The following is a 25,863-nucleotide window of genomic DNA, read 5'->3' on the forward strand; positions in this document are numbered from 1 at the left end:
TGGGCTGGGCCTTGCTGGACTGGGCTGCTCGGGGGAGAAGGGAAAAGAGGGGATGGGCCAGAGAGAGAGAGGGAAACCTGAAAGGGTTAGGGTTTTGCTTTTCTTTTTCTGTTTTTATTTTAATTTTAAAACTGTTTGAATTCAAAAACATATTCAGTTTTGAATTAGAACCAGGGTGTGGGTGTTATTAAAAATAGATTTCAAAGTATATACTTTATTTGTAACCCAAAACAAAACACAATTTTATAACCAAAATTTCTTTGTTGGAAAGACTTAATTACAAAATAAGAAATATGAGAGAGATATAGCTTAGGGTTTTATTTAAAATAAAAGACAAGGGAGATTTATAAAATAGTTTTATTTTGTTAAAACATGGATGATGTGATGCGAAGCTATGATGATGCATAAAAGAAAAAGAACAAACAATATCTATAGGGGGTCCTACCCGGGGCCGTTACAATTATGCACTCTAAGGTTACTTAAATATGAACACCGAATGTTGTGGAGCTTGTTAACTCCGGCTTGAGGGAGCTCTTGTAGCCCTACACAATGAATGGTGTTTGTCATCCAACAAGAGAGTGTAGAGAAAGTAGTATTTGTTTATTCAGTTATGTGATCAATGTTGAGAGTGTCCACTAGTGAAAGTATGATCCCTAGGCCTTGTTTCCAAGCATCGAATCACCGTTTATTTACTGTTCCACTGCATGTTTACTCGCTGCCATCTTTATTTCAGATTGTTATTACCACTCATATTCATCCATATTACTTGTATTTCACTATCTCTTCGCCGAACTAGTGCACCTATACATCTGACAAGTGTATTGGGTGTGTTGGGGACACAAGAGACTTCTTGTATCGTAATTGCAGGGTTGCTTGAAAGGGATATCTTTGTCCTCTACCTCCCTGAGTTCGATAAACCTTGGGTGATTCACTTAAGGGAAACTTGCTGCTGTTCTACAAACCTCTGCTCTTGGAGGCCCAACACTGTCTACAGGAATAGAAGTGTGCGTAGACATCAAGCTATTTTCTGGCGCCATTGCCGGGGAACGAAGAAAAGCTACACCACAGAGATTTCTACCTCCCACGTCAACCACGCGCCAGTTGTGGACAGCAGACGCCATCAACCTGTCACACCTTTGTTGAATATCATGTGAGTTGCTATGCATGTTCGTCTTGTCTGAAGTAAGGGAGATTTGCCATTAGTTGAATGGTTTGAGTATGCATATTGTTAGAGAAGAACATTGGGCCGCTAACCAAAGCCATGTATCATGGTGGAAGTTTCAGCTTGGACATTAATCCTCAAATCTCTTATGAGAATGTTATTTGTTGTTGAATGCTTAAAGCATTAAAGAGGAGTCCATTATCTGTTTTCTATGTTGTCCCGGTATGGATGTCCTCAAGTTGAGATCTATCAAAATCGAGAAATCAAATGCGATTTATCTCCTTGGACCTTTGTACAGGTGGCATAGAGGTACCCCTTTGTGACAGTTGGTTGAAACATATGTAATGCAATGATAATCCATGGAAATCCGAGCTAATTAGGACAATGTGCGAGCACTATTAGTATTCGATGCATGAGGCTTGCAACTTATAGGAGGTTTTATGCATAACACATATGAATTATTACTACCGTTGACAAAATTGTTTCCATGTTTTCAAAATAAAAGCTCTAGCACATGAGTAATCCCTGCTTCCCTCTGCGAAGGGTCTTTCTTTTACTTTATGTTGAGTCAGTTTACCTACTTCTTTCTATCTTAGAAGCAAACACTTGTGTCAACTGTGTGCATTGATTCTTACATACTTGCTTATTTGCACTCATCATATTACTTTGTGTTGACAATTATCCATGAGATATACATGTTGAAAGTTGAAAGCAACCGCTGAAACTTAAATCTTCCTTTGTGTTGCTTCAAAACCTTCTATTAAGAATCTATTGCTTTATGAGTTAACTCTTATGCAAGTCTTGTTGATGCCTGTCTTGAAAGTACTATTCATGAAAAGTCTTTGCTATATGATTCAGTTGTATAATCATTATCTTTACCATTGCTTTGAATCACTTCATTCATCTCATATGCTTTACAATAGTATTGATCAAGATTATGATAGTAGCATGTCACTTCAGAAATTATCCTTGTTATCGTTTACCTACTCGAGGGCGAGTAGGAACTAAGCTTGGGGATGCTTGATACGTCTCAAACGTATCTATAATTTCTTATGTTCCATGCTAGTTTTATGACAATACTCACATGTTTTATATACACTTTATATCATTTTGATGCATTTTCCGGTACTAACCTATTAACAAGAAGCCGAAGCGCCAGTTCCTGTTTTTCTGCTGTTTTTGGTTTCAGAAATCCTACACAGGAAATATTCTCGGAATTGGACGAAACAAAAGCCCACGGTCTTATTTTCCACGGAGGCTTCCAGAACACCGAAGAGGAGACGAAGAGGAGCCACGAGGCGGCCACACCCTAGGGGGGCGCGGCCCCACCCCTGGCCGCGCCGCCCTATGGGGTGGGCCCCTCGGGACTCCACCGACATCGCCCCTTCCCCTATATATTCTCCCAGAAGTGAAAACCCTAAAACAATCGACGATATTCCACGAAGAGTTCCGTAGCCGCCGCCATCGCGAAGACAAGTTTCGGGGGACAGAATGTCTGTTCCGGCACGCCGCCGGGACGGGGAAGTGCCCCCGGAGTCATCTCCATCGACACCACCGCCATCTTCATCGCCGTTGTTATCTCCCATGATGAGGAGGGAGTAGTTCTCCCCCGAGGCTGAGGGCTCTACCGGTAGCTCTTGGAGGCCCAACACTGTCTACAGGAATAGAAGCGTGCGTAGACATCATTCGATAACCTTGGTTTCTTACTGAGGGAAAACTCGCTGCTGTACGCATCACACCTTCCTCTTGGGGTTCCCAACGGACGTGTGCTTCACGCGTCATCAGACGTCGGTCAACATACATCCATTGCTATCGGTTCATCTACATCATATAATTAAGTTTATCAAAAAAACCATTACAAAACATCATAATATAAATAGTGAAATGACCACTGTACAAATGTGAAATGATAAAGTTGCTTACCTTGATCGAGGAGGAAAGAAAGAGGAGAATGCTTAAGTGTCGTTGCGGCACCTCATATCATTTTTGTTTTGTGTGAAACCAAGCAGCATCATTCTCTCAGACATTTCATCGAGCACCTCATGTGCATGGGAAAGAAAATTAAACAAGCACACAACCCTCACACCTTCCTCCAAGAAAAAATGGAGTGAGAGGGCTAGTTGGGGGGTGAGCTGATATATAGGCAAAGGGGGGCTTTAGCACCGGTTCGTGTCTCGAACCGGTGCTAATGTTTTCCTTTATGAACCGGTGCTAAAGGTTTCGCGGCTGCCACGTGCCTGGGGACAAGCCTTTAGCACCGGTTCGTGACACGAACCGGTGCTAAAAATCCCGCACGAACCGGTGCTAATGCTCTGCTGGTCCCCTGCGACGTCATGGCCGCACGAACCGGTGCTAATGCCCCCCTTTAGTCTAGGTTGGTACCACAACCGGTACTAATGCTCTTTGGAGCAAAAATCCAAAGCTTGGTTTTCTACTAGTGTCTTCTCTGCACGACGAGTGGGCGTCAGCTGCAGGGAACGACGACAGGCAGTAGCACCGCCAAACCAGGAGGAGGACCCATCCTCGTCCACGAACTCCTTGTTGTCGCGGCTACAGGTGTGCATCCCCGCCGCGCTGCCGCCTTGTCAAGCAACTTCACCTCCTCCTTTACGCGCCTCTCGAGGCTAGAGGGAGGGTACCGGCGGAAATCTGGCGTCGGCCTCTAGGTCGGCAGCGAAAAAAAGTATGTAGCAAATCCCTATTTGTTTGGAGGAAAATCTAAAAATCATGTTGGGTATCCAACAACAAGAACCAACACATAATTTTTTTTTGGCCTAACTCATCCTACATTACGAGAACATGTAATATTGGAGCAGTCTCTCTATGTATCATAGACATATAAATCATTGTAGCACTTGACCATACAAATACAACAAAAACGATATACACATGTAGCAAATCGCGACACCGTATGTAATATCCAAAAAATCCCAAACAAATTGACCTTCCTTGACAATTAATGGAGGCATCGCCATGATCAATTCGACCTTTCCGGCGACCAATCCTCCATGCCGGAGGTCTATCGGAGCGAGATCGAGTGCTTCCCATACCAACTCACTCTTATCTTTCCCAAGACCTAATCCATGTGGGAGTTTCCAATTTATGCCCACGCTCCAAGCTTTGCACTAGTACAAAGTAGCCTATTGTGGCGTACCCGACCCTAGTACGCCGTCGCTAACGCGGCCCAGACGCCCAAGCGTTCTTCACGGTGTCGAGGAAGCCCACGTGACGAGGCCAGAAGTTCTAGAAGAGGAAGCGGGCCTTACGCGTAGAAGCGCATAGGCTGGACAGCAGAAGCAGGCAGTGATCCGAATGCGGGGATGAGGAAAATGGCGTCCCAAGCGACATTGAAGAAGATGCGGTTGAGGTACACCATCGTCGGATTGGCGCGTTCATTCGACTAAGAGAAACGGTGATTGGAGATCGGAGCTCCATGAGCTCCCATGAATGCGTAGGTCAGGTTAAAGTCACTAAAATGAGCCAGAGCGTGCCCAGAGGTGGCTTGATGCCATCCATCTCCTGAAGGAACGCCGGAGCCAGAGCCGGGCTCCACTCCATCACTCTTCCGAATCCAAGTTGGCATACCAGGGATCCGGGATTGCCTCCGTTAATGTCGGTCGATTCGTGTTTGTGTCGTATTGAAGTGGGGTGGAGTCCGACTTTGACTTGTTCGCACCAACCTATTTAAGTCCCACGATTCGTGAGGGTCGGAGTATACCTGTTGTTTTGCAAGGCAATCAATCGTCCACCTACAAGATCATCATCATCGAGACAGGACAGGAGAGCTAGCAAAGACATGGCGGCGGCGTTGGGTCGTCTGGTGCTGCCGACGATCAGCCGGCGACTCGCTTCCCCACAGCCCATCCCCTCCTTCGCCGGCACCGGCAAGGCCGCCCAGGTTCGCATCTTCCTAAAATCTACTGTATGAGATTAGTTCAGGGAGATTCAACAGTTTCAAATCCTTCAGAAAAACAGTGGATCGTCGCATCGTATGGAGATATAAAGTCTATGAACCGAAACGTGTTTGCGCCATGGTCTTCTGATATTCTGTCCATAGACCTAATTCGTGTGCTGCTTGCACGCACGCAGGGTCGCCAGGCGGAGAAGTGTACGAGTCTACGATCATACAGCTCAGAGGCTGCCGCGCGCGAAGCACGCAAAGAGTACGTATCTCAACCAACACAAATTATTGTACGTATATATATATACCCCCTCTCCTCCATGGACGCGCGTTTATACAGACAAACCTAAATTAAGGGAGATTTTCTTAAAAAAACTAGATCAATCAAGCATGACGCAGTATGAATATTATATGCGTCGCTAACAAGAATCGATCTCTGCTCCATGCAGGCGGCTGATGTACGAACATGCGCGGGCCGATTTACTCTTGAATCTCCCGATTTGGGCAGGCGCCGCGCTGTTCTGCTATGGGTTCTTCTACCGCGATCACAACCGTAAGGTCGAAGAAAGGACTAGTAGGTCATCATCCGATGTTGAGTACGTAGCAGACTGGGATCAGAAAAAGCAATGAATTGCAGCTACGTTGATGAGTCGAATAGCTGGACACACGAGACTCGACTGGATATAATATTGAAGATCAAAGATGAAGAAAAAACTAGGAGTTAGTGGGAGAGCTAAGAAATTGAGTTGAATGCCACGGGAGTAGGCTATTGTACGGGCATTGCCCAGAAACGTTGTTACAGACTTTTTTTATCTTTACAATTAAAGTGAAAGCTCCGCTTTTTTAAATTACATAAATGCCACTCCACCTCCCGCATCTCAACAAACAAAAAGAATGACACGCCTAAAAACGTGCATGCTTATCCTCCTGCTAATCGCCAAAATTTTGTTTGTGCAACGGGCCGGCGACCCGAGAAACCAGCAAAGACCCAAGCAAAAAACTCCAGCAAAATCCATCTAAACATAACTCCAACCAAATCCTGGGTGGAGGACAAGATCGGTGAGCTCATTGCGACCGGCGAGAGGAGGCAGAGAGCTAGGCCGAGGCAGTCGGAAAGGTCGGTGCCGCACAGAAGCGCGCCGAGCGGATCGTCCTCGTCGGTCGTGCACATGAGTACATGACGCCGGTGAAGGCGTACGGGGTGGCCGGGTGGGGGCGTGTCTGGGTGCTGGACTGCTGGGTGGACGTCCACGTACGAGAGCTACGTCACCTTCTCGTCCAAACACTCCTCTCTCGATAAGGATTGGGAGTTCCAGGCAGCCCGTCTGCGCTCACCCCTCCGGCGATGGTTTTCTCCAAGCCGTTGAATTGTCGGTCGCAGCAAAGCTGCAGAGGAAGAGAGGCGCCGAGCAGCTTCACATGGGCATGGGCAGCGCAGGGTGGAGTATTGTGAGCTTAATGTCGCTCCTGTGGAAGCCCGCGTCGCCAAAGACATGACAGGCGATGGGGACGTCGAGGATGGCGAGCACGAGCTGCGAGACCTCGACCTTGACGGCGGCGCGGGAGCCTGCGCGGTGTTCGAGAAGTGGAATGTGTCCGGTTCTGCACTGATTGGACTGCAAGTCTGCGTCTCTGCGAATCACTTGACAGTCGTCATGAGCGCTGGTTGGACACAAGGGGCTCCGAGTCATCCGCGCCGGACGAATAGGAGTAGCCGGAGGGGAGCCAACCGAGGGACATCGCCAAGCTGAGCTCGAGTGCCTCGATGTCAGCATGATCATGATTTACCTTGCGAACAGCTCATCAAAGAGTTCCGCATGTAGTGCAATTATTTCTACTTGAGCGCTGATATACACACGACGTTTTACATAATGTACTACTCCCTCCGTCCACAAATAAATGTACGTGCGGGGTTTTCAAGATACATTATGAAGTGAAGTAAAAAATACATTGGAAAGATGCATCTTCCTTCTTCAATTAGTTCACCTCCAATGAGCTAAGTGCTTGTAAAAAACAAGGAGAACATATGCTCAATATTATTGGGTTTGATTTCCGTGCGATGAGAGAGAAGCAATTAAATTGCATTGGAAATATAGGAGTACACTCTTTTATGAATAAAGTTTAGGGTTAGATGTCCACTTATTTGTGGACGGAGGGAGTATATTCGTACGATCTGGGCGACCACCTACTTAAAAATCCAGGCGAGGACAAATCCAAACATCATAGCCTAAGACAAAATCCATCTTCTCCATCTGCATTCCTTCTTCATTGCGACTCTAAAGACATCTCCAGCGGTCTGATGTACTCAAGATGCTAAAAATGACCACGTGCATCCGTTTGCATTAGATAGCGAACGCGGAAATAGTTTTCGAACTACGATTTTTCCGTTTATGTCTAGAGGTGCCCCCAGCGAACCGTCGTATTTTTTTCATTGATGAGATAAAGATACATAACGGTCTGAAGTATTTTAATTTTTTTATTGATGAGATAGAGATACATAGTGTGAAAAAAAAACATACCAAATCTAATAACACAACGATGTCTACAGGAGTCTAGTCGTCACCGGTGAGGTCGATGACCTCCGTCATCTCCCATGGCCTGTGCGACACTAGTGGTCGCCGTCCTCCTCGTCGTCGACGAGAGCCTAGAAGAGTTACTGGCGTGCCTCGCCTTCAATGCTCTAGCGCAAAAGCCGTAGCGTCCCCGGCAGAGCGCCACCGACCGGAATAGGCGCCTACCTGCCCGGAGAGGCGCCGCGTCTTCCAGGAGGAGCACGATGTCAAGGTCGCTAGGTCCAGCGGCCCTGACGTCGGCCGGTTCAACCGCACTGGCCGCAGGACCTGGTGGTACGACCGCGACGTCGACGGGACACTCGCGGCGTACGGCTACCGCCCGCGGATCTACGGCGTCGACCCACCTTGCTGGCCCGTCTACTTACCGCAGGCGCACATGGTGTCGCCGCCTTGCGCGCACCGAGACGTGCGGCGTCGGGAAGCTCGCGCTCCGATTCTTCGGGATCCGGTGGCTGGTAGGGCTCCACGCCGTACGCGAGGCCATCCGGCGGCGTCGTCATCCGCGACGGACCGCGAGGCAGCTCCTCCGCACCAGCCCTGAAGGATGGGGCCAGTGAAGAAGGAGGTGAAGAAGGAAGCGCCGGGCTCGCTTCCACGCGGGCGCCTCTACCTTCGCCGCCCCAAGGTGGAAGCACGAGGGAGGTGGAGTTGTGGCCAACCAAGGATTACGACAATTTCGTTGACCTCGTCACTCCTTCTTCGCCATCGGCGCCAAAAGAGGAGGAGGAGGAGGAGGAGGAGGAGGAGGAGGAGGAGGACTGGGAGTTCTCGGAGGATGACAACACCGGCGCAGACAACCTTCCCCAAATAGAGGAAGGCGTGCCGGCAGCCCCGATAGTGCACTGCCGGCGGCAGTACCTACATCTATTTGAGAGGCGCCGATGAAGATGCTCTAACAGATTATATTCCATGAGAAGTCGATTGCTTGTCAATCCATCAGCTTTGTGCAGACCGAAGAAGTTAACGGAAATAACGTTGGATCATACTTGTGAGCCTTGATAGATGTAGTGATGCTGAAGAAGCCAACGCTATGACTTGCATAGGGCAGCGGCTGATGAGTGATGATTAATTAGTGGTGGTGGATCCAATGAAAATTAGCACTCTGAAAAAGCATCGTCGGACAGAGATCGTACATAGATTGTTGTGTGTGGAGTAATTCCGTTTCTACTTTGCTGCTTACTAGGAAGCTTTCAGCGCGGCGGCACGCCGCACCCTTGTGGTGATGTGCCTGTTAAATTGCGTCGTTTGAAGAGAGTATATACACATGGAACTGTGATTTGATTTGACTACGATATTTTTACGGTCATCTCAGATCCATACGATATTGGTTAACTCACTTAAAGGTGCATATCCAGGCATGTGTCTGAACCTTGATCTTGGGATAGTGGATGACCAAACATTATAAACTGATTGATTAAAGAAAGCTTCAGTACACATCATCACTAATATTTACATCTCAGACTTAACCATCAAAATAAACTACGGGTAGTGCTGCTACCATAAGAAACTCCACGGTAGAACATGACACAATCAGAGAATGAACTGAAACCTAGTCCCACCTATATAAATAAAATCATGGAAATAACGTAAACCAATTTGACTAAACACAACCATGAGAAATGAATTAACTCAGCCATAGGAGACTGCTAGCTGGGGTAAATAGGAAGGAACACCCTTCCACCAGAGCAACACGCGGTATAAGCAACTCGATGTTTATTATCTGCCGGACCAAGTAGCTACAAAAACAACAATCCAAAAGATAACGTTAGAAATAAACAACCAATGAAGGAAGATAAAAAAAAAAAGTACAAAAAAATCTATATTTACACTGTAAGAAGGCAACTGAACATTTATCAGGTGACCCACATAAATATTTAGCAACATAAACAAAGTAAGATCATACACAGAAGGAGAAGACAGAAGCTGGCATGCAACACTTGAATTGAAACCTGCTGTAGTAGTTTGCATACTGGTAGATAGGTGATTACTATACTACACTATTGTTAGAGTGGCCGTCTTGACAAACACACACTAGTGGAAAACGGGGCAATAGGCCCGGTCCATTTGGGCCTTTAGACCCGGTTCCCGAACCGGGACCAACTAGGCGGGACTAAAGGGGGTACCCTTTAGTCCCGGTCCAAAGATAAACCGGGCCTAAAGGCCTCGACACGTGGTGCGGCCAGGGAGCTCGCGGTGGAAGGGCTTTGGTCCCGGTTCGTGGTACGAACCGGGCCTATGTTTCTCTGCCGCGGCAGAGAATTGCTATTTCTCTGCCGCGGCACAGATTTAGGCTGTACCAGCGTTTCTCTGCCGCGGCAGAGAAACAGGGCGTTTCTCTGCCGCGGCAGAGTTTCAGCAATGCATATATATATCATTCAAGAAACCACAAAAAATCGTCATGAATATATATAGACATCGTCAACAGTACACGACATAGTCAACACAGTACACGTAATGCATGCATATTTACAATACAACATCTCCTGAACGAATATCCTCCGCCGTCACGATCTTCCGATAGTGCTCTCCACCTGGGGTAAGGACCTCGGTAATAAAGAATCCCGCGATTTCCTCTTGAATTGTTTTTATTTGATCCGCTGTTATGAGAGTGTCCCGCAGGCGTGTCATCTATATTTAAAAAAGGAGATCAATATATGAATGGAACTCAATACAATAGATGGTACTAATTAAGATTAATTGTGAAAATTTGTTATCGTACACGAGTGTGGTGTATTTGGGCATCCCCACCCTTGGGACAGGACATGTCACGCATGAAGGTGCAGACGTAGTATCCACATAAGTTATTCCCTTGTTCCTGCCTCATACACTTTACGAAAAAATAGTTCGATCAAACTAATAATCAAGCATCGTATTGAAAGTAAATATCATATATAAAGTTTCACGGACATAGCTATATATATAGTACTACTTACAGGGTAATCTCTAAATGTAAGCTCCGGTTTCCATTCACCCGGAACAGTATTGATGAACCGTTTCCAAGCCCTGCCCGGCAAAAAATAATGAGTAAATGAGTAATTGATTAGTTGATGATATCTTCGAATTAGAGCAGATGAAGATGCCAATACGAAATTGATTGAAACTACCTCTGGAGGATGGCAGCCATGTCCGCCCATTCCGCATATTATTTACGTTTCGAGTCCATGACGTTTACGACTCCAAGGTGAAGATCAATGATTAGGAGAATAAAGTGGAAACTGCACAAGCATAGCTCAATGATTACGAGAATAAAGTGGAAGGTGCACAAGCATAATGTATGTTATATATAACACTCACTTGAAGTTGTAGGGAAAGAATATATCCTCTTTGTCTGCTTGCTTCTCTAAAAACATTACGATGTTGTCCTCTGTGTCCTTGGGGTACCGTCGAACCGTAACTTCATGAACTGTGTTTGGGTCTATGAACCCCAGCGGTAGGAGCTTGCCTCTTTTGTATTCCAGCTTCTTCATTCTGCATAATTAAATGTATAGCGTACACAAAGAATATAATGAGGATAATTGTTAGTGCAAATGAATGAGCTACAAACTTAATTACACAAATAAATCACTTACAGGCAGTAGCAACTGATGACAGCTTTGTCGAGGGCGTCTTGATTGAATAACTGAAACAGTTCTTCTAACTCAAGGTTTATCTCGTCTTCCCCCCGGAAGTAATGCTCATCTCTAAGATACACCGTGATGTAGCTTCACATCTTCGACAGGCTTTCAGGTACCAGTCATGCAACCTTCGCATCTGAGTCCCTAGACGCGCGAGCTCGCCAGGTTTGACGAGATCAGATCCGTATCTATACTTGTTTACCACTTGAGCCGTTGGATAGTAATCTTCGTACTCAACTGATGCTCCCTGAGCTCTAGCCGCCCGTTCGATCATCGATGCCGTCTCTGGATCATGATATGGCTCCACGATGAAGTGGGGTGCGGCCTGAATGTCCTGCTGTCCAAGCTGGGCGACTTTTTTTGCTTCTTTGCTCGCTCTAGAGGACTGTCCAAGAGAGCGGTCATAATCAGCTCTCAGCTCAGGTCTCTTCATTCTCGTCTCGGCAAAGTGCTTCACTGTCTGCGGTGGAATAAACATCTTCTTCGGCGCAAGAAACGCCTTTTGCTCTTCAGTCTGCTCATGTGGTAACAACTCTGGAGTCTGTGCCCTCATTGGAGTTGATGATCTCTTCGGAGCTGTAGGAGGTGCCGCGGACCGCTTCCTCTTTTGCTTAGGTGGAAGCGGCGGAGTCTCCTGACGAGGAGGAGGAGGCGGCGGAGTATTTTCACGCGGAGGAGACTGGTCATGGATAGGGGAATCATCATCGCGCAGAGGAGAATCATCACGCGGAGGAGACTGCACAGGTGGCGGAGGAGGCGGAGGTGGCCTGCTTGTTGGCTTCTCACCTGGAAACACAATGTTCTCCTTCCGCCATTGCACGGTGGTTCTACGGGCTTCTCCCAGTTCTTTGATTTCCCCATCTTCACCTGCAGGGTGCTCAAGCACCAACCCCTCATACTCTCTCAACACTTCATCCACCATCACAACAACAAAGTCGTCTTGGACCGGACGGCAATGGTAAGACCTTGTAGGTAAGAGGATGCCGACCGCCGCCTTGAAGGATAGGTTGAAAACTTTAACATGCAGCTCACAAGGACGGCTCTCAGTGAGATCATCCACGGGGGGGTAGCGAGGAGGCTCGACCACCTGGTCATCATCATCATCATTATCCACCTGCTGAGAGGAAGCCACGCTGCTTTTCCGGTGTGGTTGAGATTGCAGCGGGGCGATGGCATTGAGCAGTGCAGGATCTACAGCCTGCCCCCGAGCCATCTGAGATGTAAGTACTTGGGTTACCATGGTTAATTGGGCTTGCATGGTGCTCATACCCTCCTCTAAGTTAGCCAGGCGGTCTGTTTCCCTTGCCTTCCTCCTCTCATGGCTTTTATCAGGAAATCTCTTCCTTTCCGCAGGAAAGCCATACTTCCACGGAACGGAGCCTGCTGTGCCTCGTGTTCGTCCGCCGTGTTCTTTGTTCCCAAGGGCGCGTGTCAGCTCATCGTTCTCTCTTTCGGGCTGGAACAACCCCGCCTCCACGTCCCTATGTGCTTTTTCCAGGGCATCAATGGGAACCTTCAGATGAGCTTTCTTATAGATGCACTTCCCTGTTTCTGGATCCAACGTTCCCCCACTCCCGTAGAACCACTCCTTGCACCGTTCGATCCAACCGTGTATCCCTAATCTGATCCCTTTACTGGTCAGTTCCGCCTCAGCTGCCTGCCACTTAGGACGGTTAGCCCTGTATCCACCTGGACCCAGAATTTGGTGATATAGCTTCAACGCAGCATTTGCCTTATTTATTTCCGACCTTCTCTTAAATTCTTTTGACTCCGTGATGTACTTCACGAATTCGTCCCAGTGATTTTTTACCTTCTCACTGTCCGGAGTCTTCTTTAACTTGATAAGGCGGCGCAATCTTTTCTTGTGGCTCTTGAATAGTTCGGCCATCTTCTTCTTGCCAAACTCGCGGAGGGCCTGCTCCATCTTGGCCTTTTCAGCGTCACCCCCCTCTTCGGGTACTATGTTGAAATGTGACATGAGCTTGTTCATAATGCTGTTTTTGGCTACATCATCGATATAAAGACCTTGAGCTTCTTCCTCTGCAGACAGCACTAGTCCCTTCGGCTTGTGCCATTCTCGAACGGTGATCGGGACGTGGTCCCTAACAAGCACTCCGCATTGAGCTATAAATGACTTTGCACCTTTCTCTGGAGCAATCGGTTTACCATCCTTCTCGATGTGGATGATGTCGTGCCTAACACCGTCATCCAACTTTTTGGCCGGGCCTCGCTTCCCCGACTTTACAGAAGAAGTGCTCGATCCGGAGGGCTAAAAAAGAAATAGTTCATAGTCAGTACAATTTCATTAGTTAATGCATCTAGTCGATCAACAGCGGCTTAATTAATTTATATACCTCGGTGATAACTACAGTTCGGGAGCCATTATGATGATCTTGTTCCTCACCGGCGCCACTAGGATCTTCTTCCTCAATATTCTCCGCTCCCTCACCGGAGTCATTCAAATAAGTTGCGGTGACATCGTCACCGCCATCATCTGGAATAACGTCGTCGTCGCGATCATCCAGAGTACCGTTTGCTATGAGTTCCTCCATGAAATTTTCTTGAATTTCATCTCTCTCCATGCTTTCTACAACGACCTGCAAGCTATACATAGGAACCATCATATGATCAAATTAAGGATAATGCAGAAAACTGAAAATGGAGTTACATATGTGTAGTTCTTAACTAAGGATCGATAATATAGTGCTGAAAGCAGAATCTGCGATTACATGCATACATAGATCGGGTTCATGTTTATTTAACCCTAATACATATCAATCACTACTACAACCACTCAACCGCGCAGACCGGGTCCTAGAGGGCGCCGACCGGGTCCTGAGCCGCGCTGGGTGTGCCCCCAAAGCCACGGAACAACAACGGGAGCATAGCTAACATGAGATCCCCGCATAACGCTCCATCCGGTCCTATACATGTTGTCTAACGCGTACATGTAACGGCGAACGTGCTGGTCCTCCGCTTCAATGCGCTGAGCTACCTCCTCCGGCGGGGCTGGCTCCCTCTGAAACGACCGTGGCCCATAAGACCTCCACCAAAGAATATCCGGGTCGACAACGGGACCCGGATTCCGCACCAAGGTGCGCGACCCGGAAGCTAAGACCTCCCAGTGCCACCCCGGCGGAGCCCAGTCCCGGACCTCCCCCATCTGCTCCATCTCCTCTAGAAGAGTCAGACCACGGCGCGGCGGCTGTCGCGGCATCGTAGCTACGAAAACAAATCATATATGTATACTAATATAAATAAAAAACATGATATTGTGCTAAATAAAAAACTTCACTACTTTTGTACTAACGCCGCGTTCCACGACCCCGGATCGATCGATCCGGATCGGGGGTCGGGAACAACAGCGGGAGCGGTAGAGGGAATTGAACGACCGTATTTTGGGGGCGCCGGCACTACCGGCATCGCCACGGACTCGGCGCTCCTCCTCTCGCTATTCTCTCTATTTCACGACCCTAACTCTATGTCACGGCGGCGCCACCACGGACTCGGCACCGCCAGGGGCGCCGGCAGGGGCACCGCCACGGACTCGGCACCGGCAGGGGCTCCGGCAGGGGCACCGCCACGGACTCGGCACCGGCAGGGGTGCCGACACTACCGGCGCGCGCGGAAGAGGTTGTCCGCGCGGGGGGTGGCGTCGACACAAATTGTAACTTTTTTTCTAACTATACTAATTTAAATCTAACTAAATATTTCTAACTTTTCTAACTAAACTAACTAATCTAACAATCTAACAATCTAACAAAACTAACAAAACTAACTAATCTAATAATCTAACAATCTAACAAAAAATACAAAAAAAAGAAGAACTTGGCCGGCCGCCGGTCGGCCGGCCGGAGGAGGGAGAGGGAGAGGGAGAGGGGAGCACCATACCTGCGGAGCGCGGTGGCGGGCGGCGGCGGAGGGCGACGAGCGCGGTGGAGGAGGCGATGTCGTCCGCGGCGGCGGCGGGCGGCGCGCGCGCGGCGCCGTACGTGCGGAGAGGGCCGGGGACGGAGGGGCACGGCGGTGGAAGCGCGGGCGACGGCGGTGGAGCGCGGCGGCGGCGGCGGTGGAGCGCGGGCGGCCGCGATTCACGGCGGCGAGCGATTAAGGGGCGCGGCGGTGGAGCGGGCGGCGGCGCGCGGAGACGGCCGGCACGCGCGCGGCCGTCGGGAGAGAGGAGAGAGGGAGCGCGCACGGCGGCGGCGGTGGCGGTGCGCGAGGCGGAGGGCGGCGGCGGTGGTGCGCGCGGCGGAGGCGGTGGCGATTGGCGGCGCGGCAGCCTGGCGGCGCTGTGGTGTCTCCTCCTCGCGCGATTGATTTGCGCGAGGAAGGAGACGAGCAGTTATAGTGCCCCCCCCCCCCTTTGGTCCCGGTTTGTATTACAAACCGGGTCCAAAGGCCCCCCTTTGGACCCGGTTTGTAATACAAACCGGGACTAAAGGCCATTTTTGCTGCGTTTTCGCTGCGCGCGCAAAAAAGGCCTTTAGTCCCGGTTTGTAATATAAACCGGGTTCAAAGGCCACTTTTTTTTAAAAAATTTCATTCCCGCCTTATTTCAAATGAAAAAAAGCCACCGCACTGCCACCGCCATGTACTGGCCACCACCGCCACCGCCACACGTGTCCCTTCCCCGTGCCACGTGTCGCCGCCGCTTCCACGTGCCTCGCCCCGCCGTCACCGCCATGTACGGGCCACCGCCGTGTACTGCCCACCACCGCCACCGCCGTGTACTGGCCACCGTCACCACCGCTGTGTACTGCCCACCACCGCCACCGCCATGTACTGGCCACCACCGCCACCGCCACACGTGTCCCTTCCCCGTGCCACGTGTCGCCGCCGCTTTCACGTGCCTCGCCCCGCCGCCACCGCCATGCATGTACAGGCCACCGTCGCCACCGCCGTGTACTGGCCACCGTCGCCACCGCCACCGCCTGGCCACCACCGTCACCGCCATGTACGGGCCACCGCCATGTACTGGCCACCACCGCCACCGCCACACGTGTCCCTTCCCCGTGCCACGTGTCGCCGCCGCTTCCACGTGCCTCGCCCCGCCATGCATGTACAGGCCACCGTCGCCACCGCCGTGTACTGGCCACCGTCGCCACCGCCGTGTACTGGCCACCGTCGCCACCGCCGTGTACTGGCCACCGTCGCCACCGCTTCCGGCTCACCCTCGGCACGTACAACACCCCGGAGCTGGCGGCGCACGCTTACGACGCGGCCGCATGGCGATTTCGGCGGCCACGGTGCGACATGAACTTCCCAGACGTCGAATCGCTAGAGGAGGCGGAGTTCCTCGCGCCGACGCCGTGCCTCGTCGACGACGAGGACCGTCGCCGCCACCGCCAGGTGCAGCGCCGGATCGCAATCGCCGAGCACGACGAGGAGTTGATGCGCCAGTGGAGGGCGCAGTTCCCCAACGACGTCGACAACACCGCCGCGTTCTTCGCTGACCTCCGGGCACAACGCAGGTCCAACAGGCGCCATCGTCGGGCCGTCGCCGTGTTCGAGCTCGATAACCCGAATACAACTTGGGCCGACAACGACCCTCGGTGGGACGACATTTGGACCGAGACAACCTCCGACGACGAGTAGATCGACTAGACTAGTTGTTTATCTATTTTATTGTATTTTCAATAAAGTCGTTGTGGCAGACGCTGATGATGAGAAAAGTTTCCCGCCAGATTACATGTGGAATTAAAGTACAGAACTCAACTGAAAATTAATTAAGATACATGGCCAGATAGTACTCGTGCCTAGCCCTATAGTACTCGTGCCTAGCTCAACTGAAAATTAATTAAGATACATGGCCAGATTCGACTGTTCGAGTCATTCAGTCATACTCGTGCCTAGCCCTATAGTACTCGCCACTGTAGTCGTCGTAGTCGCCGTCATCATCGTCGCTGGCATCGGGGTCGCGGTAGTCAAACCTCGGCGGGAGAGCACGTGTGGGCTGGGACTGAGGGTAGCGCAGGCGGGGGCCACGGTGGGCCATGACGCCCTGGAGAGTTCGGTCGCGCCACCACAGCCGACGGCCGGCCTCGTTGAAGTTCGAAGGAGGCGGGCCGCCCTCCTCGTGCCTGGCGAGCGCCCTCTCACGCCGATTGATGAAGAAGCTCTCCCAAGTCGGGCTGTAGTCGGGATGCCACTGGGGATTCCTCCGCTGCTCTGGCGTGAGCTCGAAGTAGTAGTGGTTCGTGATGGCCATCTCGCGCGCCACACCTAGAGGGACAGGAGGGACCGGTACCCCTCCGACGCTCAGCAACCAGCCGGTAGGGACGCGGTAGCCCGGCGGGCAGGGGTAGTTCGACGCGCAAAGCGCCTCCGCCTCCCGGAGGGTTAGAGATACGATGGAAGCCATGTGACCTGGTGATGAGGTTTGCAGATATGAGTCTAGATGTGATATGTAAATGGAGGCCAAGCCAACATATATATAGTGAAAAAATGGCGGGAGGACGGAGGCGGGAAGCAGTGGAAAGCGCGGGAAGAAAAATAGGCGGGAACGCAGTGGCGCCAAAAACTATCGGTGGGATAAGGACGTGTGGGTAACCTTTAGTCCCGGCTGGTGGGTACAACCGGGACTAAAGATCCTTTTTTGTGTCATCTAACAAAACTGTCGGTGGGATAAGGACGTGTGGGTAACCTTTAGTCCCGGCTGGTGGGTACAACCGGGACTAAAGATGTCGGCAGGATAAGAACGCATGGGTGGACGCACTGCTCGATGAGATAAAGCATGTAGCGCACGACGCCCTGTCGAATGAACAAGACAAAGTAGAAGAGGTGCCGTGCCTATAAAAGGAGCATCGATACGCCTTGCCAAGCAGATCAACAAGCCACTTTTAATATCTTACATACATCTCATCTAACAGTGTTGGGGAAAGGGTTGGGAAATCTCCCGTGGCGCATCTCCACTTTTAATATCTTACATACAGTTACATGATTACACAAAAATAAATGAGAAATTGATTGCCATGTTGAGATACTCATTTGTGCCATGAACATTCTTCAATTAACTTGATGATGGAGCATCTTCATCATTTAATTAATCTTCTTCGGCCGTAACCATGGAGCATCTTCATCATTTAACTTGATGATTGGATCAATGTTCACTCTGAAGGGTGGAATTTCATCAAACTGATTATAATCTTCTGACATGTCTGTCTTGTCCTCCACTCCCACGATGTTTCTTTTTCCAGAAAGAACTATGTGGCGCTTTGGCTCATCGTTTGATGTATTTGTTTCCTTATGTTTCCTTTTTCTTGGTTTGGTAGACATATCCTTCACATAGAAAACCTGGGCCACATCCTTGGCTAGGACGAATGGTTCGTCTCTATACCCAAGATTGTTGAGATCCACTGTTGTCATTCCATACAACTTGTCTACCTGAACCCCGCCTCCTGTTTTGTTGACCCATTTGCACCTAAACAAAGGGACCTTAAAAGAAGGTCCATAGTCAAGTTCCCATATATCCTCTATGTAACCATAATATGTGTCATTTGGGCCTTCATTCATTATTGCATCAAACCGGACACCACTGTTTTGGTTGGTGCTCTTTTTATCTTGGGCGATCGTGTAAAATGTATTCCCATTTATCTCGTACCCTTGGAAAGTCACTACAGTCGAAGATGGTGTCTGGGCCAGCAAGTACAACTGATCTTCAATATGTTTGTTATTCAGGAGATGTTTTTGCAACCAACCGCCGAAAGTCGACATGTGTTCACGTCTAATCCAATCGTTCGACTGCCCCGGGTTCTGGGAGCGTAGAAAGCTCTTGTGGTCACCGATATACGGAGCCACCAAGGTGGAACTTTGTAGAACTGTGTAGTGTGCTTGAGTCAAAGAAATCCCGTCCCTACATATCATTGATTTCCTTCCTAGCGTGCCTTTTCCACTTAGTCTCCCTTCATGCCGCGATTCAGGAACACCAATCGGCTTAAGGTCAGGAATAAAGTCAACACAGAATTCAATGACCTCCTCTGTTCCATAGCCCTTGGAGATGCTTCCTTCTGGCCTAGCACGGTTATGAACATATTTCTTCAAGACTCCCATGAACCTCTCGAAGGGGAACATATTGTGTAGAAACACAGGACCGAAAATGGAAATCTCATCGACCAGGTGAACGAGGAGATGTGTCATAATATTGAAGAAGGATGGTGGGAACACCAGCTCAAAACTAACGAGACATTGGACCACATCATTCTGCAACCTCGGTAGAATTTCTGGATTTATTACCTTCTGAGAAATTGCATTGAGGAATGCACATAGCTTCACAATGGGCAGTCGAACATTTTCCGGTAGAAGCCCCCTCAATGCAATCGGAAGCAACTGTGTCATTATCACGTGACAGTCATGAGACTTCAGGTTCTGGAATGTTTTCTTCTCCATATTTATTATTCCCTTTATATTGGAGGAGAAGCCAGACGGGACCTTGATACTGCTAAGACATTCAAAAAATATTTCCTTCTCTGCTTTTGTAAGAGCGTAGCTGGATAAATGACGTCCTTTAACTCTCTCATGCAGCTTTTTGGGGTCTTTCCAACGTTGCTGGTCCTCCCGTGCTTCTGGTGTATCTTTTGTCTTCCCGTACACACCCAGAAAGCCTAGCAGGTTCACGCAAAGATTCTTCGTCACGTGCATCACATCGATTGAAGAGCGGACCTCTAAGACTTCCCAATAGGGTAGATCCCAAAATATAGATTTCTTCTTCCACATGGGCGCGTGTCCGTCATCGTCATTCGGAAATGCACCGGCCGCCAGGACCCTTTCCAAATATTACATCTAGATCCTTGACCATACCAAATATATCAACACCATCACGATGGGGAGGCTTCCTCCGGTGATCAGCCTCACCGTTGTAATGCTTGCCTTTCTTTCTTACGGGATGGGTAAGCCTAAGAAATCGACGATGCCCTAGGTACACGACCTTCTGACCTTTTTCCAAATAATCACCTTCGAGCTCATGTAAACAGTGTGTGCATGCATTGTATCCCTTGTTTGACTGTCCTGAAATGTTACCAAGAGCAGGCCAGTCATTGATGGTTACGAAAAGCACCGCTCTTAGGTCAAATTCCTCCTGCTTGTGCTCGTCCCACACACGTACACCTGCTAGGGACCACAGCTGTAGAAGTTCTTCGACTAATGGCTTCAGGTACACATCAATGTCGTTCCCGGGTTGCTTCGGGCCTTGTATGAGCACTGGCATCATAATGAACTTCCGCTTCATGCACAACCAAGGAGGAAGGTTATATATACAAAGAGTCACAGGCCAGGTGCTATGGCTGCAGCTCTGCTCTCCAAAAGGATTCATGCCATCTGTACTTAGACCAAACCGTAAGTTCCTTGCATCCTGTGCAAAGTTTGGGAACTCTCTATCGATTTTTCTCCATTGGGAGCCATCAGCAGGTGCCTCAACATCACGTCTTTCTTACGGTCTTCTTTGTGCCATCGCAACAACCTAGCATGCTCTTTATTTCTGAACAAGCGTTTCAGCCGTGGTATTATAGGAGCATACCACATAACCTTGGCAGAACCCTCTTCCCGGGGCGCTCGCCCTCAACATCACCAGGGTCATCTCGTCTGATCTTATACCGCAATGCAAAGGCACACCGGACATGCATCCAAATTCTCGTACTCATCGCGGTAGAGGATGCGGTCATTAATGCATGCATGTATCTTTTGCACATCTAATCCTAGAGGGAAGACAATATTCATCGATTCGTACGTCTTTGGCGGGCAATTCGTTACCCCTTGGAAGCTTCCTCTTAATTATTGTCGCAACTTTCCAAATCCCGAGTCGGTGACACCGTTCTCTCGCCTTCCATTGCAACAATTCCAGCAGTGTCTTGCCCTAGCTTTTTATGGCCATCTTCGCAAGTTGGGTATAACAATTTGTTGTGATCTTCTATCATCTTGTCGAAGGCCAACCTTTCCTTTTCAGTTTCACATTCTCTCCTTGCATCAGCAATGGCCCGGCCAAGATCATCATCAGCAGGCTCATCTGGTGCCTCTTGATCTTCTACTTCATTGTCTTCATTGCCTTCTGCAGTATCATCGTATTCAGGGAAATTGGGATAACCGTCATCATCCTCTTCCTCTTCGTCATTGTCTTCCATCATAACCCCTTTTTCTCCGTGCTTGGTCCAACAATAGTAACTGGGCATGAAACCGGATCGCAGAAGGTGGCTGTGAATGAGACTCGAGCGAGCGTAATTTACGGTATTCTTGCAGTCCACACATGGACAATACATGAAGCCACCATGTTTGTTTGCCTCCGCCACGGCCATAAAATTATCCAGGCCCGCAGTGAACTCGTCAAACCGTCGGTCAATGTACATCCATTGCCGATTCATCTGCATGATATAATTAAGCTGATCAAAACCATTACAGAACATCACGATGTATATATACACATGCATTTTATCAATTGCAGATGAAAAGGATAAAGTTGTTAACCTCGATGAAGAAGAAAAAAGCAAGTTAAGTGTGGCTTGATTTGTGTAAACTCAAGTGGCAAATCCTCTTAAGCATTTCATCGAACACCTCTTGTGCATGTGAAGAAGAGAGGAAAGCAATACACCCCTCTTGTGAAGATAGTGAAAAAATGGCTAAGTGTGGCTCACACTTGGGCAGGGGCAAGGTTATATAGCCAGAGGGGGGCCTTTGGACCCGGTTTGTCATACAAACCGGAACTAAAGGGTTCCCCACGACTGACACGGCCTGCCGCGCCCTGCGGTGGACCCTTTAGTCCCGGTTTGTATGACAAACCGGGTCCAAAGGCCGCTACAGGACAGGCGCCAGTGGGTGGGGCCGTCCTGGGCAGAAACGAACCGGGTCCAATGGGGGCATTGGACCCGGTTTGGTTCAGCAGTGGGACATTTGCTTGGGACCAAAGGCCTCTTCTCCACTAGTGACAACCCTCTGAGTGGGTTCACTGAGCCATCACTGCTTGTCGCAGGTTTTATGGCTGCTGAAAAGGGTATAGTTTATAGTTGATATCAGGTTTTTGGCCTAATTTGTACAATCTAGTTCTAACCTATTTTGTACCATGTACGGTTGATAATATATTTAGCTGGGAATAACTCCTTAGACGAATTTTCTTCCCGTGAGTTGAACTGCAAACAACTAATCCATATAAACATTGCCTCAATTGCATATATAGCTGAGCCGAAAGTGTACCTCTTTTTGCCCAATCCTGCCGCTGGCCCCGAGTTCTTCCTCTTCTTGTCGTTTGGTTGTTGAGCTCGTCTCCTTGTTGACGGAAGATGTCAGTGTGGGCCTATTCATGGTAACTGTAGATGAAAAATGTCAGTGTAGATCCTATTCATGCTGAATTAGTTACAGCCGAGCATGGTGCATTACATTTACCTCTCCTAGGTCTGACTGGATTGTTTGTGTGATACCCTTAGTGGGCGTAGCTACTGTGCCTCCGGTATCCAATGTTGCATGCATGGTATGTTGACCTGTATGTCTTTCGTACATCATCAACGATAAACATCTCTAATGCTTAGATTGACCCTTCCTTCCTCTAAAATGACCGATGCAATTATTTGGCACATAATCTTTCATTGTGTTTCCCTGCAATATTGACCAAGGCAATACTATTAAATCAAGAGAAAATCAACATTGCAGATTTGTTACTCTTAAAATAAGATATTTCAGTGGTTGAGCTAGCAATGGAGACCCATCAATGGAAAGCCATGTGTATCGAGTAATCGACCTGCTGTGAAGCATGCATATGACATAGCCTTATAAATAAGTTCTCCCAGAATTGTGTGGCGTGTTTGCCTAAAATGGAACATCAACACAGAAAAGCTTCAATGGTGAAACCTCATCCCACAGTTATATCGTTTAATCAAGATATCAGAAAGTCCGAAAGTTCTATGATCTAAATGTATTTTCTACAGAATTAACAACCGAGTTTATAGTATGGAGCCTTTGTTCAGTTTTTCTTCAAGTTTTCATGTGAAAAGCATGAGAGTACATGGCAGATAAATTTTGAGTAATACAGGCTGTGTGTAACCTCTTTTTTTTGCATTAATAAGACACGTGCATACTAAATTAGATTGCATATCCTTAAAACCTAGCAATATTCAATCCAACTGCAATTAAGAAGCTCTGAAGGTTTCTATCTCTGAAACTCCAGTCCAGGGACATCATTAGCCAAGGTAATTTTGAAGCTATAGAGTTTTAATCTCACATCTATCAAAAAAATCGATAAAGACATCTATCAAAATTAGGAGTAGATGATATTCTTTCGCAATGAATAAGCAGCCTGAATTAAAGACAATAGGACCAACATACCAAGCTGTGGTCTCTTTCTGAACACATAATAAATCACCCGACTTCCATCGTCACTTCTGTTTTAAAACCTGCAGGTAAGAAACCCAGTGGTATTTAGATTTAATCATGAAACAGGTAGGTTCCTGAAAACTCACTTTTGAGCTTGATGTGTCTACACAAATTAAAGAAAGATCACTGCCATGGAGCGAAAAATGCATGAAAGCAAGTGTCGAAGAAACATTTTTTATTTGTCCTACGCATGTTCAAAATGACAACTGGAGAAATTAGTACAAAGGAAATATTTATCGCTACAGAAAAGGTTGTTCATATAAGAATACCGAAAAATCGAGAAGTTACTGCAAAAAGACGCATTTATAGTCTGATACACACCAATTGTAGAGAGGGGTCAGAGGGCACTAAGAAACATAGCAGAAAAAAGGCATACTGAGTTAGTACTCAAATACACCCAGTTCCCCAATGTCATGAGAAACATGATCGGGCATTGGACGGCATTTGTTCGGTCATTGGACGGCATGGTTGCAGTGTTGGTATGGACTGGAGCTTCCAGAAGAAAATATAGCAGGGCCTCAGATCCTGGAGAAGAACAAAGAGCATAAGTATGTTTATTATTCAGCTGCTATGCCTCTGATGCATGCAGTAAGGCCAACCTTGAACGCGGAGTGCATCTCAGAACAGAGATGTCCCTGAGCTTGGACGTGGAGGGCATGGCCTTGTGCAGCCCGGGCCGACCGCTCCTCCGCCAAGCCCTCTTGGTTCCGTTCAGCGTCCCGCACATGCACAGCCACGCCGCCATGCCCGAGGTGGAGGAGGACTGGGTTCCTCTGCTCCACGAGTCGCCGCCGGTGCTGAAGCTGTGGAGGAAGGCCGTGACACTGTTTTTTTCTCAGGAAAATCAGAACATCAGTTGGGTAACCCGTACATACTAACAAAAAAAACTAAAAGAGATCTGTACGAAGAACAATACCTGATAATCAAGGAAGTTAGGCCGTGACACTGTTTTTTCTCAGGAAACTCGGGAAAATCAGAACATCAGTATGGTCTTCTTCAGCGGCGGCACGGAGAAAATCATACCGGCAAGACGACGGCGTGAAGAAATCCCTTCTGTGGTCGGCCATGAGCAGCTCACCATTGCGGCCACGAACGACACCCATCGCAAAAGCAGGAGACCTCCTTCTCGTCGGCAGTGAGGCGGCCGGCGACGGGGCCTCCATATCCTCCTCCTCCAGATCGAGGCGATGGGGGAGGGCACCGCCGGGTCTTCCACCGGCTGTAGGGCGCTCTGCGACACGGCGCGGCTGGCACGGGCTACCGTCGAGCCACCCCATGGCTGCGGGAAGGAGGCAGGAAGACGCTCTGGGACACGGCGCGGCTTGCAGGGCCTACGGTCGAACCGGCCCATGGCTGCGGGAAGGGGCAAGAAGGAGGGAGTGGGGCAGCAGGCGGCGACGGTTGCGAGGCAGATACTGCCGCACCGCTTTGACCGCCGCTGATTAGAAATGCCATGGTTTGCACGACATCCCTCCATCTGCAGTAAAAATCACCGACGTGTCAACGTTTAATTGGATTAAAAGGTACCATGAACAGTGACCAAAACTCTAAAATTTTAGCAAAAGGGGTCAGCTTTTATATAGGTAATAATGTGAAGAAGCTATGTCAGCTTGGAATTCTTTCGGGCGTAAGATTGCAAAATAATACTCTACGGAGTCAATCCTTTGTCACCAGAACTTTTGTTTATTACTTCTCTTTCCGGAACCGAAGGAAGAGCATTTTTAAAGGGAAGGTCCTTGGCCCGGCTTTATAAATAAAGCACACGAACAAAGTATCGATACAAACTCACACCCCAAACTCAAAGTCTGATGCCTTAGTCATTACAGAACATAAATATCCAGTCTCGAAACGAAAGGAAGACTACACACGAAGCTAGAGACGTCAGCCGGAGGAAGGTGCAAGGTGAGGGTGCCGAATGAGCTGATCATCCTCCATCGCCGTCGCGTAGCCGCCGTTGAAGCCTCCTAACCGACTACACACGAAGCTAGAGACGTCAGCCGGAGGAAGGTGCAAGGAAGAGCATCTCCAGTCGCGTTCCTCAAATCGTTCCCCAAATGGCGCCGATCGAGCGTTTGGGGGACGAGTTTTGTTCGTGTCGTGTTTGGGGGCAAGGAAGAGCATCTCCAGCCGCGTCCCCCAAACATCATTCCCAATCAGAAATTTAAATAGTTTGCATTCAAAAGAGATCGTCACCGCTGAAGTCGTCGCGATCAGAGTAGCGGCGATCAAAGTACTGGGCGCGTGATCATATTACAGGCCGAC

The 25,863-nt window shown here is 48.8% G+C and overlaps 1 protein-coding gene and 1 long non-coding RNA gene across 5 annotated transcripts; one reads left to right on the forward strand and one right to left on the reverse strand.

The window, feature by feature from the left end:
* The first annotated feature begins 4,877 nt into the window (after positions 1 to 4,877).
* LOC127310304 (uncharacterized) lies at positions 4,878 to 5,730 on the forward strand. The gene is made up of 3 exons (XM_051340987.2): positions 4,878 to 5,060; positions 5,252 to 5,325; positions 5,513 to 5,730. Exons 1-3 carry the CDS (start codon positions 4,959 to 4,961, stop codon positions 5,691 to 5,693), a joined length of 357 nt encoding a protein of 118 aa, XP_051196947.1. The 5' UTR covers positions 4,878 to 4,958; the 3' UTR covers positions 5,694 to 5,730.
* Positions 5,731 to 9,025: 3,295 nt separating this feature from the next.
* Positions 9,026 to 25,010, reverse strand: LOC139832026 (uncharacterized). 4 transcript variants are annotated; one of them, XR_011746519.1, is made up of 7 exons: positions 24,518 to 25,010; positions 24,201 to 24,425; positions 23,978 to 24,126; positions 23,554 to 23,621; positions 22,618 to 22,827; positions 22,429 to 22,541; positions 9,026 to 9,372 (listed from the first exon to the last, which is right to left on the reverse strand). It is a non-coding gene; the product is annotated as an uncharacterized lncRNA (long non-coding RNA). The 4 variants fall into 4 exon arrangements; XR_011746518.1 differs by having other exon boundaries at positions 23,923 to 24,126; XR_011746517.1 differs by adding an exon at positions 22,970 to 23,037 and having other exon boundaries at positions 23,554 to 24,126.
* Between the last annotated feature and the right edge of the window lie 853 nt (positions 25,011 to 25,863).

This window comes from Lolium perenne, chromosome 6 (assembly GCF_019359855.2).
Source record: "Lolium perenne isolate Kyuss_39 chromosome 6, Kyuss_2.0, whole genome shotgun sequence".
In the NCBI taxonomy this organism is placed as follows: Eukaryota; Viridiplantae; Streptophyta; class Magnoliopsida; order Poales; family Poaceae; genus Lolium; species Lolium perenne.